Source organism: Lithobates pipiens, unplaced genomic scaffold, assembly GCF_037356315.1.
Source record: "Lithobates pipiens isolate NorthernLeopardFrog02 unplaced genomic scaffold, aLitPip1_a1.2 Scaffold_16, whole genome shotgun sequence".
NCBI lineage: Eukaryota > Metazoa > Chordata > Amphibia > Anura > Ranidae > Lithobates > Lithobates pipiens.
The window spans coordinates 582,362,548-582,382,547 of NW_027507748.1; the positions used below are offsets into that span (position 1 = coordinate 582,362,548).

The 20,000-nt window shown below is 35.8% G+C and overlaps 3 protein-coding genes and 1 long non-coding RNA gene across 6 annotated transcripts in view; 1 reads left to right on the forward strand and 3 right to left on the reverse strand.

The window, feature by feature from the left end:
- LOC143983756 (homeobox protein Hox-C4-like) overlaps positions 1-19,639 on the reverse strand; it is a 185,855-nt gene extending 166,216 nt beyond the window's left edge. Inside the window, exon 1 of one of the 3 annotated variants that reach the window (XR_013274661.1) lies at positions 19,415-19,639. The gene's annotated coding sequence lies outside the window, so the exon portion shown is untranslated. Of the gene's footprint in view, positions 1-11,035; positions 11,827-19,414 lie in introns of those variants that run through there. The other 2 variants (XR_013274669.1, XR_013274662.1) reach the window with 2 other exon arrangements.
- Positions 3,632-9,418, forward strand: LOC143983762 (uncharacterized). The gene is made up of 2 exons (XR_013274676.1): positions 3,632-3,986; positions 9,181-9,418. It is a non-coding gene; the product is annotated as an uncharacterized LOC143983762 (long non-coding RNA).
- HOXC9 (homeobox C9) lies at positions 4,138-8,640 on the reverse strand. Its single transcript, XM_077483808.1, has 2 exons — positions 8,001-8,640; positions 4,138-4,904 (listed from the first exon to the last, which is right to left on the reverse strand). The coding sequence occupies exons 1-2, from the start codon at positions 8,539-8,541 to the stop codon at positions 4,660-4,662; spliced, it is 786 nt and encodes a 261-aa protein (XP_077339934.1). The 5' UTR covers positions 8,542-8,640; the 3' UTR covers positions 4,138-4,659.
- Positions 19,640-19,922: 283 nt separating the features above from the next.
- The window catches only part of HOXC10 (homeobox C10), a 9,015-nt gene continuing 8,937 nt past the window's right edge, over positions 19,923-20,000 (reverse strand). The window contains exon 2 of the mRNA XM_077483804.1: positions 19,923-20,000. This exon is cut by the window's right edge and continues 980 nt beyond it. The gene's annotated coding sequence lies outside the window, so the exon portion shown is untranslated.

Consider the following 20,000-nt stretch of genomic DNA (forward strand, 5'->3'; position numbering starts at 1 on the left):
TAGACATCTTATGTTATTTAGTTCCTTGTACATCACAGTATATACTGGAGTTAATTTAAATGAATAAAGGATGTTTACTTTGCTTGGTGAATAGTCACTTTCACTTTAAATAGCCAGTCATGCAAGGAGGAGTAAAAACTCAGTGTTTGCTTGCACATGATTGGATAAAAACAGTGAAAAAAATCACTGTATTCACTAGACTAGTAAACAGAATGAAGATACTTTGTTAAGGGAGTTGTGAATGTTCACACAATAAACTGTTCACTTAATAGTCACCTAAATTATGTATTCACTTAAATTAGCCAACCAGGAACACATTCATGTTTATTTATTTCATCTGGACATGAATTTATTCTACTAAAATTCTCACCTCCTTTAGTAACAAGTAGCCAACCAAGCCATGTTTATCAACCCCAATTTGCATATGTGTGTGCCTATGCTATTATATATGTGGTATATAACAAACACCACAGTAGTATTATGCATCATTTATAGAAGACATGTAAAATATTGTTGTAATATCCTGAACACAAGTCATTTTATTGTGTATTTATACATTCACAGAGTGCAAAAAGATACCTATATATAATAGTATAAAAAAATACATAAATACATATGTGTGTGTGTTTGTGGTGTAAATGTACATATATATATATATATATATATATATATATATATATATATATATATATATATATATATATATATATATATATATATATATATATATATATATATATATATATATATATATATATATATATATATATACTATTGTATTATTGTAAGGAGTCACAAGACTCTTGATAGCTCAAGAAATATGAATTCACATCTCTTCTGTTTTGATTGTTCATTTGTAAAATGACTAAAACATATCTGTAAATACACAGCAGAACACCTGTTTCCTCTAGTATCACATTGTAGCATGTGTGTGATTTAAGCCTATCTGTGTAATTAATATCATTGGATATGCTTCATTAAAAAAATCTGAATGTCTGTTTGTGACAAAACACATACAAGATAATGTTTCATATTTTTATTTCTATCTGTATGCATACTTGGTATGTGTGTAAGTACTCAAAAAAGTATCTATCTACCTATCTATCTATTTTCACATTCATTTGGATGTTGCTGTTTAATTTTCCATGCTGTTGATGAATGTAATTCCTTGCATACTCAAGAAAAGGTTCTATAGATAAAGTAGACTCATCACTAATTCAGAAGGGCATGTATTTGTATTGAGGCAACTATGGTGAAATATGGTACAGTCTTCATTCTATCTATCTATCTATCTACCTGTCTGTCTATCTATCTATCGATCTATCTATCTATGTTCCCATTTATTTGGATTTTGCTATTTAATTGTTTATGCTGTTGATTGGTTGTAATTCCTTGTGTAATCAAGGAAAGGTTCAGCAGATAAAGTAGATCCATCACTAATTAGATGGGCATGTATCTGTATTTATGTAAGAGTGAGGGAGGTATGGTGAGGTATAGTATAGTTATCTATCTATCTATCTATCTATCTATCTATCTATCTATCTATCCATCGATTTATTTACACATTAATTTGGATATTGGTATTTATTTTCTTTTATTTTCCATGTTGTTGATTGAATTAAATTCCTTGTATGCAGTTATCTATCTATCTATCTATCTATCTATCTATCTATCTATCTATCTATCTATCTATCCATCTATCTATCTATTCTTCTATCTATCTATCTATCTATCTATCTATCTATCTATCTATCTATATATATATATATATATATATATATATATATATATATATATAGTATCTATCTACTGTACAGTATCTATCGAGGTACTCAAGTAGCGATGCAGCAGAAAGAGTAGGCCCATCACAAATTTAGTAGGACGTGTAGTTGTATCCATAGTAGAATGAGTAACGTATGAGTAGCAAAGTATGGCGTAATACACTCTTCATTATTTGTTGAAAGGATCGTATTTTGGGCAGAATATGTGTTGCAGACCTCTCATTGCTACTTTCACTGTTTTTTTTTTGGTGTTTATCAGTTTGAAACATTTTTCATTTACACTGAAGTCGGCTGTTTGTTGCTGGTAGACAAAACATTCCAATAATCCAGTTTCAAAGAGCAGAGTATGCTCCTTATTTAAACCATAAAACAATTAATGCCAGACGTCTAGCCAGCTCTGGGCTCTTGTTTTGTTCACCTCCATTCAACACAAACAGCAGTGAGACATATAAGGTTGTAAAGCCTGGCTTTCTCTGCGGAAGTATACCTAGTGCCTGCCCTAAAACAGCACCATCCTGTCCTTTTTATCTCACTCACAAAAGCCTGGATTATATGACACCATCCGGAAAGACGACATATGTGCCACAAACCACTAAAAAGTCCTTAAATTGTAGCAATCCTACCCAAATGTACAGCAAAAAACAAAAAAAAACAAACAAACAAAAAAAACAACAACATAAAAAAACACGGTGTGTAAAATGTAACATGCAAAGATGTACTTGATCTCTCTGCCTTTGTCCCTCTCTATCTCTTCCTTTATTCTCTTCTTTCTCCTTTTGAAAGACAAACTTCCCATCATGGGACATTAAACTGATTGATCAATTGTCAAAGTGACAATGACATCTTAGATCACATCTTTCAGCCAAACCTTGGAGATGTGGGAAGTCTGCACCAGACCTGTTTATGTGTAAACTTTTGCAATATGATGTGTATTTTTTTTTTGGTATGAATTTAAAACAGCAACTTCTTTTTCAGCAAATAGCTTCTCCCCACCACACAAACACCCCAACTATAGTCAGTGGATGTATTCATATTCTAAGGAGCCCACTGAGAGAAACAGGGGAGCTGGCTTGTTGAAACGGCTATGCATCCTAAGGTTGCTAAGATCACTAAATCTGTCCTTGGCAGGAGATATATTTGAATGATAATAATGCGGATCGGGGGCCCTTCTTGATCTTGGACAACCAATTCAAGAATGGAAGGCTGAGAGCTCTCTATTGCAACATTCTACAGCTTGCTTCAACATTCTTCCATGTTATTCTCTCACTAAAAAAAATAAAAATAAAATAAAAAACACTAATCTTTTTTTTTTTATTATTCTTGTTTTATGACTTAAAAAAAGAACAGGGAGATCAATTGACATGACATCATGGAGCATAATAAATCTGATTATTTTATAAATATCAAAATGTGTTCATTGTCCAAATGTTTATTAATATTATTATTATTTGTGCAGTAGAAGTCAATCTGTACACATGGAATAAAAAAATTGCGTTGAAACCATATCAAAAATGGTCATGTGAGGTTTTCTGTTCAAACACTGCTGGTGCTGCTTGTACAGTCCTCCCAGTCCGCCATTAGGAGGATTCTGGAGCTGGCCTACTTGTGCATTTCCTCCAGGCAGCCTCCTACCTATAAAATATTTAACTATATTACTCCAGTAGCTTTTCACACATCAATAAAACCTCACGAGATCTTTACAAATGCTGTAAAAAAAAAAAAGGTAGATCTTTTTCAAGTCGCTTTCTCTTCAGTCCAGTAAGTCGCATTAATACATTTTAGATCCACCACTAAACAAAAATATATGTGTAAAATACCCTACCATAAAAAAAAAAGGAATAATCTGGAGTCTCAAGGCAGCCCTAGCAGGAAGCAGCTTAAATTAGGAATGCGGCCCTCTATTATTGTCCAAACCTGACATTTCTCTTGACTGAGACCATAAATAATCATGTCATGTATTCTAACTTGGGAGTCAGATGCAAATGAAACAAATACAGCTTTATTCTAAAATCATGTTTTCAGGGCTGCATTTAGCGCCATTCCTGGGTATGGGAGACATTTTTTCTCACAAGCTTTCCGCTGTAATACACTCACTTAAAAAAAAGAAATTAAAAAAAATATATATATATAAAATGCTTAGTAACTAACAGGAATGAGCAGACTAATAAAGAAGAATCCGAGCTCTGTGGAAGACCTTGTCTACTGGTAAGTATTGATCACAAATTAATGAAATGTATTTGATATAGATGAAATTGCACCTCCTTTCTTTGTGCTAGTACCGGTCTTGGCCCATGGATCTGTTCTCCCTTTTATACTTTGTTTTTATACAGCCACAAAAAACACAAAAAAAAAAAGCTTTATAGTGCACTCTTCTATATTTACATAGAGCTGCTCTACAGGCATAACAGAACAATACTGAACATTTCTTTGTGACAAGAATAAAATACATAAATATATACATTCAAGAGACTTTCAATACTATAACAAAACATACTGGTAGATTCCGATTTGAATTATACAAAATATGCACTCACAAACTTCTTCAAATAAAAATTAACACTGGATAAGTATAAGTTACAAAATAAAATACTAAAAAAAATATTCAAGTACTTTCTTGTTTTTTGTTATTTTTTCCTTTATAGACAGAGAAGAGAAACATTTTTTTTTTATTTGCATTTTATAAAAGCATGTGCTCTTACAATGCGTGTGTGTTTATTATCTATTCTAAACACCGATGTCCACATTCATAGTCAATAGAAGTCTATTTTTTTTTTTGTATTATTATTAGATAATGCTTGAGCCCACGGGAAACCAAAATGTTTTCTTCACATATCTGTTATAACGAGGTTATTGATAAGAGGATGTGTTAAGGAAGAGTCTAGGACTGGTCTTTGTCGGTTTTTTCCTTGTTCATTTTCTTCATTTTCATCCTTCTGTTTTGAAACCATATTTTAACCTGGCGTTCAGTAAGATTCAGAACCCTGGCGACTTCATAACGCCGGTCCCTGGTTAGGTACATATTAAATAAAAACTCCTTTTCTAGTTCCAAAGTCTGGTACTTTGTATAAGGACACCTTTTCTTCCTCGTGGAGCGAGCATGAATCCAATTTGCCACTGGGTTATCTGCAAAGAAAAAAAAATAATAATTATTTTTAAGAAGCATATTGTCCTTAATATTAGATTTTTTTTTTTCCTCTTAACTAGGGCTGTTTTATGAAGAAATCATGTAACATCTTTTAATCCCTTCATTTTACAAACACCGATCTTACAGGGGACTGATTTATTTAATGAATGTGTAAGTAGAAGACTTTTCTTGTGTGTGTGTAGACGTTTCTCGTGGCTAAAATTGATGTGGGCACTTAAAGGTATTTAGCACATGAGTAGCAGAAGCCATTGTAAGCCAGCTATAATAAAAATACACTGTGTGTTCTTTCAAGGCCATAAAAGTCTGGAGCAAGTCCTGTTTCCTCTAAAGACTTTTAACCCAATCAGCCTTAAAATAAATAATTATAGCTCTTCTTTCTTTTCATATTTTTTTTTAAATTCCATTGTATTTGACTACTGTTTGATGAGCTGTTTATTAATATAATGTGCCTTTATTAAATATACATCTTTAATCCACCTTATTTATAAACACTATATAATTCTAGCATACCCGGATATAAATATATCACTTCAATTATGTGATTGCTAAGATATCTTAAGTGTTTTTTTTTTTTTGTTTTGTTTTGTTTTTTTAACTCCCCACTTTAGCAGATCTCTTAAATGTCTTGTTAAGTTGCTGAAATATTCTCTTAAAGTGAAAATTATTTTAATGCAGCAATAAATCCATCAGCAAGGGTACAGGCTTGTGTGTATGTGTACTGCTTAGTATAATTATACATCATGTATTGTGCCTGTATAATCTGAAGTTTTATAGCAAAGGAGTTTATAACATTGCTAATAAAATGTGTGACTGCCAGGTGTCTGGTGGAGTGAATGGGCTGTGTTATCGGCACATTGATGATAGATCAATGGTACTGGGGGGTCTATTAAACCTAAGGCTGGCCATACATTGTACAATTTTCATTTAGATTTACCAAAACCATATAATATTGGGTCAAGCCTTAACACTTTCAATTTGTATGCAATCAGGCAGGCCCTTGTACTACGTATTTGAAGGTAAATCTAAAGGAAATAGAACAAGATTATTGTATAATGTATGACCAGCCTGGCTACACATTATACACTTTACTTGTACATTTTTAACAAAACCATATAATATAAGGTAAAACCTAAATTCTTTCAATGTGTATGTATTCAGGCAGGCCCTTGCACTACATAGGTGATGGAAATAGAACAAGAACATGGTATAATGTATGACCAGCCTGGCTACACATTATACACTTTACTTGTACATTTTTAACAAAACCATATAATATAAGGTAAAACCTAAATTCTTTCAATGTGTATGTATTCAGGCAGGCCCTTGCACTACATAGGTGATGGAAATAGAACAAGAACATGGTATAATGTATGGCCAGCCTAAAGGTGGCTGCACATTATAGAATTTACTTGTACATTTTTTACCAAAACCATATAATATTAGGTAAAACCTAAATTCTTTCAATTTGTATGTAATAAGGCAGGCCCTTGCACTACATAGTTGAAGGAAATTAAATAAGAACACTGTGTAATGTATGGTCAGCCTAAAGCTGGCTACACATTATACACTTTTTCCCAATACCATATAATATGAGGCAACACCTAAATTATTTTAATTTGTATGTAATTAGGCAGGCCCTTGCACTACATAGTTGAAGATAAATATAAAGGAATATAAAGGAAATAGAACAATAAAATTGTATAATGTATGATAAGCCTAACTGTGGGACCAGGAAGGTTTAACTTCCCTTGCACTACACAATTAAAGGTAAATCTAAGGGAACTGGAATAAGAATATTGTATAATGTGTGGGGCCAGGGATATTTAACTTCCCCTGCACTACATATATGATTGTAAAGCTAAAATAAATTGAATAATAATATTGTATAATATATGGCCAACCTAAATGTGGGACCAGGAAGGTTTAACTTCCCTTCTACTGCATATATGATGGTAAATCTAAAGGAAATTGGATAATAACATTGTATAATGTATGGCCAGCCTAACTGTGGGAGCAGGGAGGTTTAACTTCCCTTGCACTACATATATGATGGTAAATCTAAAGGAAATTGGATAATAACATTGTATAATGTATGGCCAGCCTAACTGTGGGAGCAGGGAGGTTTAACTTCCCTTGCACTACATATATGATGGTAAATCTAAAGGAAATTGGATAATAACATTGTACAATGTATGTCCAGCCTAACTGTGGGATCAGGAAGGTTTAAACTCCCTTGCACTACATATATGATGGTAAATCTAAAAGAAATTGAATACTAATATTGTATAATGTATGGCCAGCCTAACTGTGGGACCAGGAAGGTTTAACTTCCCTTGCACTACATATATGATGGTAAATCTAAAGGAAAATGAATAATAACATTGTATAATGTATGGCCAGCCTAACTGTGGGACCAGGAAGGTTTAACTTTTTTTTTTTTAGGATGACACAAGGAAGTTTCCTGTGTGAACCTGATCTCCTCTGGTCAGAGCCATAAAACCACAGCTAATATGTGTCTGTTCAAATGCCCAATTGTCCCACGCAGCTCAGTGCCTGCAAGGACTTTTTTTTGTTTTGTTCCCTTTTAGAATTTAATCTGCTGGGATCCTGCTTTTAGGAAACTGGACTCCAGCTTGTACACATGCATGTAAAATAATAAAGGATGTTTTTTTTAGCAGCCAAGGCAGGTTGATGCATTAGGGTTAGGTGTTGCTGGATCTGCATCGGTCCCTAGGACTGGATTTAGCTGCAGTGCTGCTGTGTCCATCCAGAGATATTACCGGGGATATGTACGTGTGAAATGTGTCCTGGGTGTCACATTGTGTATGGGAAAAGAAATGTCTCCCAGGCAGTGCACCCATGCTCCCTTTGCTCTATCAGATCCCTTCCTATTTCTTTTTATTCTCCCATTCAGCCAGGTCTTCCTGCAGGCTGTGTATTTTTTTTTTTTTTTAGGGCAGGGCCCTGCTAAGGAGGTAATTTCATTTTATGGAGGACTCTAGTACATGCTATAATTCCTCCTCCTCCCCCCCTCTCTCTGTCCGGTTGTAAACAAGAATGACTCTTTAACTTACTGGGGTCCAATTCAGACTTGTCTTCTTTGTGTTTGCTGGAAAGGATGGCCTCAGATTCCGGGGAAGGGATGGTGTGCAGAGGTGGCCTGTCTCTGAGATCTCCGGGGGAGCCATATATGTAATCCGGATAGCTGCGGCCATCGTTGGGGCCACACTCCCTTCTGCTGGGGAAGGCGTCAGGCTTGAGCCCGTAGTGCCTGCTGCTCGCTGCAAAGCTTGGGAAGGACACGGTCCCTGAGATGGGCTCCAGCCAAGTGCGCATATACCTGGCGTCTGTGCCCAAGTGTGGCTGGTGGTGGCTGTAAGGATGGTAGACCACTGAAGACTGGGAGTGCACAGGACCCCACGAGGTGGTAAAAACTGCAGGCTTCGGGGCAAAACTGCACGAAGGAAAATCTCCACAGTCCGGCACTAATCCTGTCGGTCGTGCAGCTGCTGGGTGAGCCCCAGTGGTAGGGAACCTAGATGCCAAGAGGTCTTCTGTCTCATGGCTGATCAGAGAGTCCACATAATAGTTGCTGATGGGACCAGACGCAGACATTGTTTCCCCCTTCTTTTACATTCATAAGATTATTGTATGAACTGTATGTGTACTTTTTATCTGCTCATAGAACAATCAGGGCAGGTAATTATTTTTTCAGCCTCTCATGCTTGTCATTGGCTCTCGTCTCCCACGTGATTGTATTTACAAAAAAAAAAAAAAAATACAGTGTAGATCAATGCGCAGGTCCCATTGCCTCTATTCCTTAATACTGGACGGTCTGGTTTTCATTTAAAAAAAAAAAAAAAATATGTGAAAAAAAAAATGAAGGAGTGGACCTGCTGGAGCTCATTAAGGACTCATGCATATCTCCACTTTTTACAGGGACTGGGAAGAAAGTTGGGTACAGCATGTCAGTGCAAGGAACGTGAGAATGACGGAAGGGGACTATTTCTTGACGCAATCCATCTCTGTCTCTTCTCTGTAATGCTGCCAGAATACTAGCATGGATATATAGTGCAGTCCAAGACATAGCTTTTCATTAGAAATACATTATGATTTCTGCATTTCATTTAGGAAGATTCTGCTTCCTGCTATTTATACTGGAATAAACTCAGTTCACAGTGTATCCCTTTCACTTCTTATTCTTTTTTTAATTTTTTTATTTTTTTTACAATGCTGTCTTATTTCTTTTAACAGGCTGCCCTCTTCTAAAATGCAATGTATCAGTTGTTATAATTCTTCACCAACCAGCAGCCATTGAAAATCAAGCAAGTGGAAGCCTCAGGAGTTGAAGAAGGGGGAAAGGCAACTCACACAGACACAGTTAAACAGAATAAAAACTGTTAAGCTACTCCCATCTTTCAGTGGATGTCTCTATTCGTCTGGTGAGCCTTGGATGTTTTTATGTCCTTCAATAAAAAATTTACGAGGCTCATTCGATTGTTCATAAACGTGTCGTTCATTAAAAAAAAAAAAACTGTAAGGTTGGATTTCAACTGTAAAAAAAAAAAAAAAAAAAGAAAAACAAAACTTATAGCAAGTTCCCCCATTCATTTTCTGGGGGGGAAAGAAGACAAAGTGCAAAGATTTTCATAAGAATTATGTCCTGGAACTACTTCCAGTGCCACCGGTCCTGTCAATAAATAGCCCCTTTTCATTGTGTATAGGAATTCCTTTACACTGAGCTGAGGAACCCCGGCAAGGGCAGCAAATACACACAAGTGGGCATCTATCGAGTGCTTTCCTTTACATTGGAAATACTTTATTTTATTCCTACAAATGATGGACATAAGGGGTCCATTTATGGCTGATAAATCTCATTTTTACTGTTGCACTGGTAATTCAGAGCTGCAGTAAATAATGAAGGATTCTCTATCATGCTCTAATAGAGATCCGTTATCGAGGGGTGCTATATGCTATGCCCTGTTATATCCAGCTATAGTCATTTGATAGATCTTCTCAGCACACAGGAAGCAAAGTAGGCATAGATAATGGGGAAGAGACTGAAATCTGGAAGCAAAGTAGGCATAGATAATGGGGAAGAGACTGAGATCTGGAAGATTTGCATTTCCACAGAGGAAGCCCCCCCCCCCAAACGCATGCCACAAAGAAAAATAAAATCACCTTAAAGAGCAGATAAAACATTTGTACAGACATAATCAAATGTATATTTAATGCTTGCCCTGGCAATCCAAAGCCATCAAAACCCATACAGATAGCACATAAAGGCAAGCAGCTGATTCGCTACAACAAATGCTGTTATTAATTCATACGATTCCCACTGTGTAACACCAAAAATAAGCAGCATCTTTTCCTGAGCTCTGCCATGGCAAGCATTATTGGAGCTTCGTTAAGTTGCAAATAAAGAGCAGTATGAAGTAAGGAATATATTACCACTCATTACTCAGCCTCGTAACTGCACAGTATCCTCTCTGTTTTATGTGTGCATTTACACCAAGAATAAAAATCATCTCAATAATACTTTTTTTAAACCAGCAGTCATGTCTTTCCATCTCTTAGCTTAGCATTCTATATCATCGGTGCAAATTGTATCCCTATTATTTGTCCTTATTACAGGATACACAACAACACTTCTGCACACATGCAAACAGGGCTGAAAACATTATTAATATCACACACTTGTGTACTTACAAGTGAAAGCATGCGACCTATTAATACACTAATGCATTTTAAAACACAGACAATATTTTTTTTTTTAAAACAACACACTGCATACCATATTCCCCCAAACCAACACAAAATAAACAGTGCAATAATCTCCCATCAATACAATGGATGTTACACCAGAAGCATTTTAAATAATCCAGCAATATATAGCACTGTTATTCGCACAACTCTTGGCACAGTAATATGCAGAATGTTCACATGTTGTCGTGATTAAATAGTGCAGACAACCATTTATAAGCATTATCCAAGAAACAAAACAAATCAAAAAATCAAACAATTTTGCAATGCATAGCTACATAGAGAAAACAGGTTCTATGTTACCAAACACAGACATCTTTATAATAGAGAACATGAATCACATTACCTGAATGTTCATCTTGCATTTCTCAAGGCAGGATCTGATGGTTGCAGAAATTTTCCTTAAAGGATATATCCATTGTACGGTATTCTCAACGCTGCTTTGCATACATGCAATATCCAATCGTGATTTCTAACAGGCCTACAAAGAACAGCAAGACGTCCAGTTGTCTTTTCCCTAGGTCTGTGCTGGCTATTGAGTTCACTTGCCATATACAGGTTTCTTTCACAGCAGAAAAAAAAACAACTGCACTGGAAATTTGATGACTCTCCTATTACCATGTGGGATCCCCTGAAATTTTATTGCAACTTTCTCCCTCAGTCTATGTATGTTGAAATGCTACTGTCATGTTAAAAATGGTACATACTCACTCCCTCTCTGACTTGCCCCTATAAATAACATCCAGGGAAGGTTTTATACATCTATTTCCTTAGCAAATCTATGATGTATACAGTATGTATATTTCTCACTGATTCCTCAGAGCTGGTTTCAGAGCAGGCTAGTTTTTGGGGGAGAAAAAAATGAAAAGAAGCGCTGTGGGAATTGAAGGATGGCTCAAGCATCTTGGAGAGTAAGAAAAAAAAATACCCAAGACAGTCCTGAAGACATAGGCCTGGAGGAATAAAAAGCAAACTCATTCAAGTGAAGGCCCCCTTTCCCTCCCCATTGCAGGTTTTATGAGTTTACACGGGGAAGCACTGAAAATTGCAGATGGGGTGGGGAGAGAAAAGAGTCACCTCAATATAATATCCTGTTAATGGGAGCCCTAGCACCCTTTGTCCCTGGGATTTCCAAAGGACTGTGAGTGATCTGGTTTATCCATCATCGGCTGTTGGTCTGCATGCAGCAGACACATTCACGCCATACTTGACAGACAGACAAATGCGCTCTCCAAACACCCATTTTGTGGCTTGGCTGTCTCCATGGTATGGTTCAATAAACACCGTCAAGTTCGGTTTAATACATAAACATTTTTCTTTTTTATCTGTATTTTTGGACATAATTTGGATATTTAGAGCAATATTTTAAACAAATAGGTATATCAGCTCAACACTTAGCACAGTCCGGACGCATTGCCCGCTCAGCATAACCAAGGTAATTAGTTGTCCCAGCACTGTGGCAAATGTCCTGTCCTTGTGTTGTCTGCCAGTCTACTCTTCTGTCATAGCTTCATTTATTCTACTACTTGTTACTTGTTTACTCTGTCCGACATATTAATGTGGCTTTTGCTTACTCTGTGTTGTGTGTGATTTTTATTTCTCTTGCTTAATGTAAGCAGGCCAAGAAATTATTACAGCAATGTGTATTAACTGTACCTAAACTTTAAAACACTGGAGGGCGAGATAGAAAGACAGTTAGATGGGAGACTACTGTAGATAGATGATTTTTTATAGAGGATAGATAGATAGATAGATAGATAGATAGATAGATAGATAGATAGATAGATAGATAGATAGATAGATAGATAGATAAGAGAGAAGAAAAAAAGAGTTAAGGAGGGAAAAGATAGATGAAAGAGAAAAAGAAGGAGATAAAAGAGAAAGAGTGACTCTGTGCGTGTATGAAAAAGAGAGGGAGAGAGAAAGGGAGATAGATAGATATAGATAGATAGATAGATAGATAGATGAAAAAGAGTTAACGAGAAGAAAATATAGATGATACTGACGACAGACAGATAGATAGATAGATAGATAGATAGATAGATAGATAGAGAGATAGATAGATAGATAGATAGATAGATAGATAGATAGATAGATAGATAGATAGATACATAGATACATACATACATACATACATACATACATACGTAGGTAGATAGATATGAAAAGAGAGAGCGAGAGAAGAAAAAGAGTTAACTAGAGGAAAAGATAGATGAAAGAGAAAAAGAGAAAGGAAGAGAGAGTACGTGTATGAAAAAAAGAGAGGGAGAAAGAAAAAGAGAGATAGATAGATAGACAGAGGATATGAATAGGAGGTGGGGAAGAGAGGTAAGGAAAAAGAAAAAAAATGGAAAGATCAATAAATATATAGGTAGATACATATACACATAGATAATGCCAGAAAGAAAGGAAGGGAGGAAAATATAGATACAGAATGAAAGGGGGAGAGAGGGAGAGAGAGAAGAAGAAGAAATTGGAGAAGAAAGGGAACCAGATAAAGGGGTATACTAGATAGATAGATAGATAGATAGATAGATAGATAGATAGATAGATAGATAGATAAAAAGAAAGGGAGCAAGATCGATCAAAAGACAAATAGTTCGACATACACAAGTAATCTAATTTGCCACTAAAGATCACGTCTGTGATCTTTATATAATATCTTGGGGCCTGACTATAATCTAGAGTGATGTAAATAGGTTTACTATGGTGCAATATAGTCTATAGTGATCTAGTCATATGCTAATATGAACATGATCCATAGTGATCTAGCTATAGTGGGGTTTACGTGCAAACTATAGTGGCCTTAGAGGAATAGATGTGATCTACAATAATCTGGATATCATTTATCAGATATCAGTGTTCTGATCTAAAGTGATCTAACAACGGTTTTGCTGTAACCAATATATATACTGGTATACAGCAAGATATATATTTACTGATCTTGTGCTTATCCTGTCATAAAACGGAGAACTGAAAGCCATTTATTATTATATGACCCATGAGCTTCAAGGCACTATAGACATCTAAACAATGTCCATGTATCTTGCTTTTAGGCATAGACTGTATACAGGAACACAGCTCTTACATACGCCACCCAAGCATTTATATTTTAACAAACCAGCATATGGATGGACTTAAAAGTGTTTCCTAGCAAGGAAACGGCCCGAGCATTGATGCCTGGCAAGCACCATACCCTAGTGTGAGAAGTGAATGGCACGTATATGTGAGAAAGTACATAGGAAGATGAGTACAATGACATTATTGGTGCTGGCTTCCCAACAGACAGAGAATATACTGTTTGTGTGTGTGTGGGGTTAGGAAGTACACAGGACATCAACTATCAAAGAAAAAAGACCACAGAAGACTTTGAGATAATACTACAGCCATAAAGTGCCTCTACCTGCTTCTGTAAAAGGCTCAAGTCCCCTAGAGGGAATTTTCTTGTGAAATGACTTTGGATTCCAGACTAATTTTAGTGGTGTTGAGACCGGTGTACTAAAAATTCCTCACTGCAATTACAGCCTAGGACCAATTTACTTAACGGCCCCAAGTTCCCTTTCAAATTTATTTGTAAAGTCTCTTTTCTTGAAGCTAACCCTCCGACTGTAGTCTTCCCCCACTCAGCTCTGGCAGGGAGGGATCCTGCTGCTTTGTTTAATACAACTATCACAAGTGGAGCCCCATGCACTTGAATTGATATTGTCCTTGTAGTTAGTATGTGCTTGAAGAATTATGAAATCCTTCACATAATCAGTGATGAGTCACAGTCAAGACTAATAACATGTAAAATCTAGAGAAAATTTCTCAATGGGCTGAGCCCAACTAAATCAATCAGCTGTAACAACTGGCAGCAAGTACACAATATATCTACACATGTCACATGTGAAAATAGAGAAAAGAGAGGAATCAGGCATATCTCTGTGTTGTCCTGCACAGTTCTAAATGATATAATAAATACAGAGGTTTCATCAGAAGAACAATCCATATCCCAAACACCCATGTCTACTTAGCAGTGTAAGTAAGCTTTACTAATATAATACATATATGCATACTGCCTTAAAATGGCGTGCCTAACAAGTATGTTATAGCAAAGTGGATGGCCTGTGGGGGATGGGAGTCATGAAGTATAGGCTCAAATAGATATACAAATTAGCTGTATTATTTGAGCATATAATCGTTTTAGAATAAAAATGATGTATGTAAATTGTTCTTCAGAATGCATAATATTATTAAGAAGAACAGTTTACATACGTAATTTTTATTCTAAAAAAGATGATATGCTCAAGTTATACAGCTAATTTGTATATCTATTTGAGCCTATACTTCATGTCTCCCATCCCCCACAGGCCAGCCACTTTCCTAAAAAAATACTTGTTAGGCACGCCATTTTAAGGCAGCATATATATATATGTACATAGTAAAGCTTACATATACTGCTATGCAGAGTGTGAAATAATTGATGCATATATATTCTCTCTCTCTCTCTGTATATATACATATATATACATATATATATATATATATATATATATATATATATATATATATATATATATATATATATATATAAATCCAACTATTTGTTAAATATATATATCCTCTATATATATAAATCTATATCTATCTATCTGTGTGTAACTTATAGATTGTATCTTTTTTGTATAATTGCACTAAAAAAATGACGTTCACCCGTGGGTTGTTCTAGTAGTGACTGTAAAATATGTTAAAATTCTTATATGTTTTCGACAGTGTTTTTTTCCCACGTATTTATTTATTTATTGGCTGCTGTTTAGTGCCATGTTGAACAATGCACACCCATTCTGTGTGAGTATGCACATTCTAGCTAGGTGCTTGTGACATGCACATGAATACACACATGTAAATCTGGCCATACATTATACCATTTTCTTGTACAATTTTCCTTTAGATTTGCCATAACCATATAATATGAGGTCACACCTAAACACTTTCAATTTGTAAGCAATCAGGCAGGCCCTTGCACTACATAGTTGAAGGTAAAGCTAAAGGAAATTGAATAGGAGAATTGTATAATGTATGGCCATCTTAGGAGAAATTGTGTTTGTTGTAAAAAAGAAAGTGTGTGTGTGTGTGTGTGTGAGTGTGTGTGTGTGCCCTAGCTTTATATGTGTTTTAGGCTCAATTCCCAACGAACGAGGATAACATCTCAATTTTAGCCAGGTGACTGTAATTTTCAGATCTTACTCGTCTGAAAATAACTGCCACTTTTTTTTTTTAATAGGGATTCTTATCATATGTGTTCATTTTATGACGTGAACCTTTTGTGTGTTCCTCTTGCCTAATGTCAAAATGTGTTTTGAAGGTATGTACTTGCCTGGTATGTCTGCAATGTTTATGTTTTATGAAAATAGGAGCCTGTAACTCTTTTTTTTTTTTTTTTTACAGGGCGTCAGTAATAAATAATATATATATATATATATATATATATATATATATATATATATATATATATATATATATATATATTGATTCCAATATAACTACACGCCATTTGAGAATCAAGAAATCTTAGGCTGACGAGATTACACAAAGAAGGAAACAACATATTTGTGCTCATAAATAGGCAACAATGTTCTCAGGTCAAACAAAACATCATACAACATGCCTAAGGAGGATCTCTGCAGACTGTAAAAATGCTAATGGTCTGAATTGCAGGCTGCAGGCCCTGAGACCTTTCACACGTTTGAGAATGACTGCAATATGAAGAATGGGTGATTTTAGGAGGAAACATTAAAGCAATTCTAAATATTTTTATTGCATCCACAGTGTCCACATTGCTGCACACCATAACCCAGAATACTGAGAGAATGTGGAAAGGTGTCTCTTATTGAAAAAAAGATTGGGGACACAGCGTCATTTCTTCGTCATGGATTATTCAATAGAGAACTACGCAAAGAATGCATTCTACAACCTATTCCACATAAATGGAAGCCCTGCATATGAAAACTGTTGAATTCTGGGCTGTCCACCAATCAGTCAAAAAAGGAAAGAAAATGAAATGATGGAGTAACTGCAATGAATGATAAGGGGGCAAAACAGAGAAATCAATAAATTCAGCTTTAGAAGCTTTAGATGATGTTCAGATGTACGTATAATAGAGGTGCAATCAGAGTTCCATAATCAAATGTGTTGTGGGAATGAAACTTTAGATCTATATCCAAATATAAACTATGTATGTGTTTATGTTTACAAACAATAACGCTACATATTGCGGCATAGGGCATGCATAGGTATGTGTGGTTTTCGGCTCCTTGGACATATGTGTGTTGTGTGCCTATGTCTTACTATCTGTGCCTACAGAATATAGAAATGTATTCATTTGCCTTGTGTGAGTCTATATATATGTGTGTGTGTGTGTGTGTGCGTGTGTGTGTATATATATATATATATATATATATATATATATATATATTTGAGTGTATAAAAACTCAAACAAGAAAAAATGATCAATTTCTTTATTCTATAGTATATATATAATAGAGGCACAGTCAGGCATACGCACATATGCGTACATTGATATATGGATATATACTGTTTATGTGTGTGCATGTGCGGAGATATATAAATAATTATATATATTTCTAATAAATGTGTTTGTACTATAGTCAGAAAATGCCTAAACTAGTACTCGGGTTAATGTTTGTATTCAATAGTCTGTCTTAAAATTAAAGAGGATTTTGTTTATTTTTAGACATCAGATATTTTGTGTGTTCATTGTTTTACTTTCCTTTTTTATATGGTTGTACTATAGAATGTAACGAAATGTTATTTATATATATTTCTGTGTGTATATATATATATATATATATATATATACACAGAAATATATCATTAAATATTCTAATTAATTTTACACAGCAGAATATATTTATTTGAAGTTTATTTAATTATGCATTTTTGAAATCAACATAACTTAAGATGAGATCTTAAGAGGAAGGGTTCAAACGTAAGGCTCAAGATGAAAGTCAGAAGGGTCCTATGCAGCATACCAACAGGCATTGTTTTTTTTCCCAAGCTGTAAAGTTTGTTAATGCTTACAATGAAATAATAGTCTATAGCTCTCACGGTTTTAGTGCATATGTCAAATTTAAGTTTTTTTTTTTCTGGTAAAACATGGTCATATCAGTAGAATGTTTCTGAAATGGTAACAGGAGACCCTTTCTTCAGTCAAGGTGGACTCAGTATACAATTCCATACTAGCACAGATGCCCAGGCTTGTGAACGCCTGCTCACATGCTAAGCAATCTTATATTTCTACATAAAACCCTCCACTTCCTCAAGCATGTCAAGCAAGTCATGAAATTAGCTATTTAACAACTATCTGTAAATACGACCCCCTGTTCCCATTGCTAGTAAAGGCTGCTGTCTCATTGTGTTCCGGTTTAGAGCCAATAACTAAATAATTTAATAGGATTTGTGGAGGAAGAGTCCTTTTGTCTGGCCACAATCATCTGAGGAGCCTGATTCTGCCCGGAAACAATAGCGAAGGAGAAGCAGATGAGCCTACAGCAGGGATGTGGGGGGCTGTGGGGCTCAGTGCTAGATACCTTGGCTCCCTTCCCTTCCTTCCCTGGTACTGACATCCTTAGAGGATCTGATCAGTCGCCCTCTGAGGATGGAAGCCACTCGCAGACTTTGCTGTTATTTAATGGAAATCGTTGTTCTTGATGAAGACGAACTGACGTAATTAAGGCAGTTTCTTGTTGCCGCGTTAAAACAGTCAATCCCAACAACATGAAACTACCTAAACCACGGATCAGCTTGGTGAAAAGCTGCGACTTCCAAAATCCCTTGTCAGATAAAAAGGAGGGAGCAAAGATAGAAATAAAATAAAATAAATGCATAAACAAAAGACCAAATAAATAAAGGTAAACGTGGAATATTCCTTCTAGGATGCTCCTGCTACATGCAGCTTGTAGTCCTCAGCCTACACCCGTTGTAAGACGTTCTCATCTCCTGGGCTTAAGGCACCCTCCTCAAAAAACCCTCACATTCATTTATATATTTTCATCTCTTTCATTTACAATCCCTTAATAAGGAGAAGGGATGTCCTTATTCAAACCCCCCCCCCCCCCCCCCCCACCTCCCTACACCACCACCACCTCCCTTCCCAGTTCTCAGATATCCAAATCATTTAGCAAGGTGGCTCAATCTCATCTTGATCTGATGTTAGCATGCAATCATAAGCTTCTTCACTGTCTCCCCAAGACAGGAGCTAGGCAAAATGCATTTAACCTGTAATGGTTCGGATGCTTTCAATTGCTGTCTCCTAGGTGTAGAGAAGGCAGGGCACACAGCAATGGGTGCAAAGGGAGTGGAGACGTGACCAGCTCAAATGAAAGCACATACAGGCAGGACAAGGTGTGCAGGAGTCCAGTTATTTCAAACAAAGCGATTCTACCTGATCACCAAAATAGTCTCCTCTAGCTCAGCCAATACAGTTGAATCCTAGTCTACCTAGACCATGCTCTTTTAAACAACCGCTGGGCATATAACTGGCCAACAAACAAAAAAAAAATCGAAAACACCTCCAAAAAACTCTCAAAAGACACTCACTCCTTTAAAAAGCCCCAGCCTAGGAGCCACACACCAACCAAGGATCCTACTCAACATGCATCTACCAAAAGAACATCAACAGTTTACACCACATTGTAGATTTAAAAAAAAAAAACATGCAGCTTACCTTTCTGTCTGCTGGAGATGGCACTTCCTCCATGGTATTAGACTTTTATTCCTTTGTAGGGATTGCTGCTGTGCTTGGCTATTCCTTGCCATGTGCAGAGACTGTTTTCTCTTAAAAAGAACACCCAAAGCCATAAGTAGTGTGTATCCAAAGATTGCAGCACAGGCTATGTCCCTTCCCTCTTCTGGAGTCACCTTTAAATGCATCTTTTACTGCTGCGGCACATTATATTTGCAGATCATAAAATCCACCTCCAGCGCTTTAGCAAGACTGTCCTGACATTACTGTTTTATGACCTTGACTTATTGTGGTCACCTGGATAATATTTAAATCAACGTTATGGTCTCTCACTTCTATTAAACCCGCTAAGATTGTCTCCTAAAAGCCTTCCAAGAATAGAAAAACCTAAATAATATTAATAAAATAGATATAAAGAGAAAACATTGAACGATGCCTGCCTGAGAACAGGTTTCTGTGCAAATGCAGTGCAAGAACAAGTCAAGTAATGTTAGGTCTACGAAATTTATTTTTTTTTCTCCACAAAGGAAAATACATGCAAAAAAGTACACATACATAGTGTATTTAA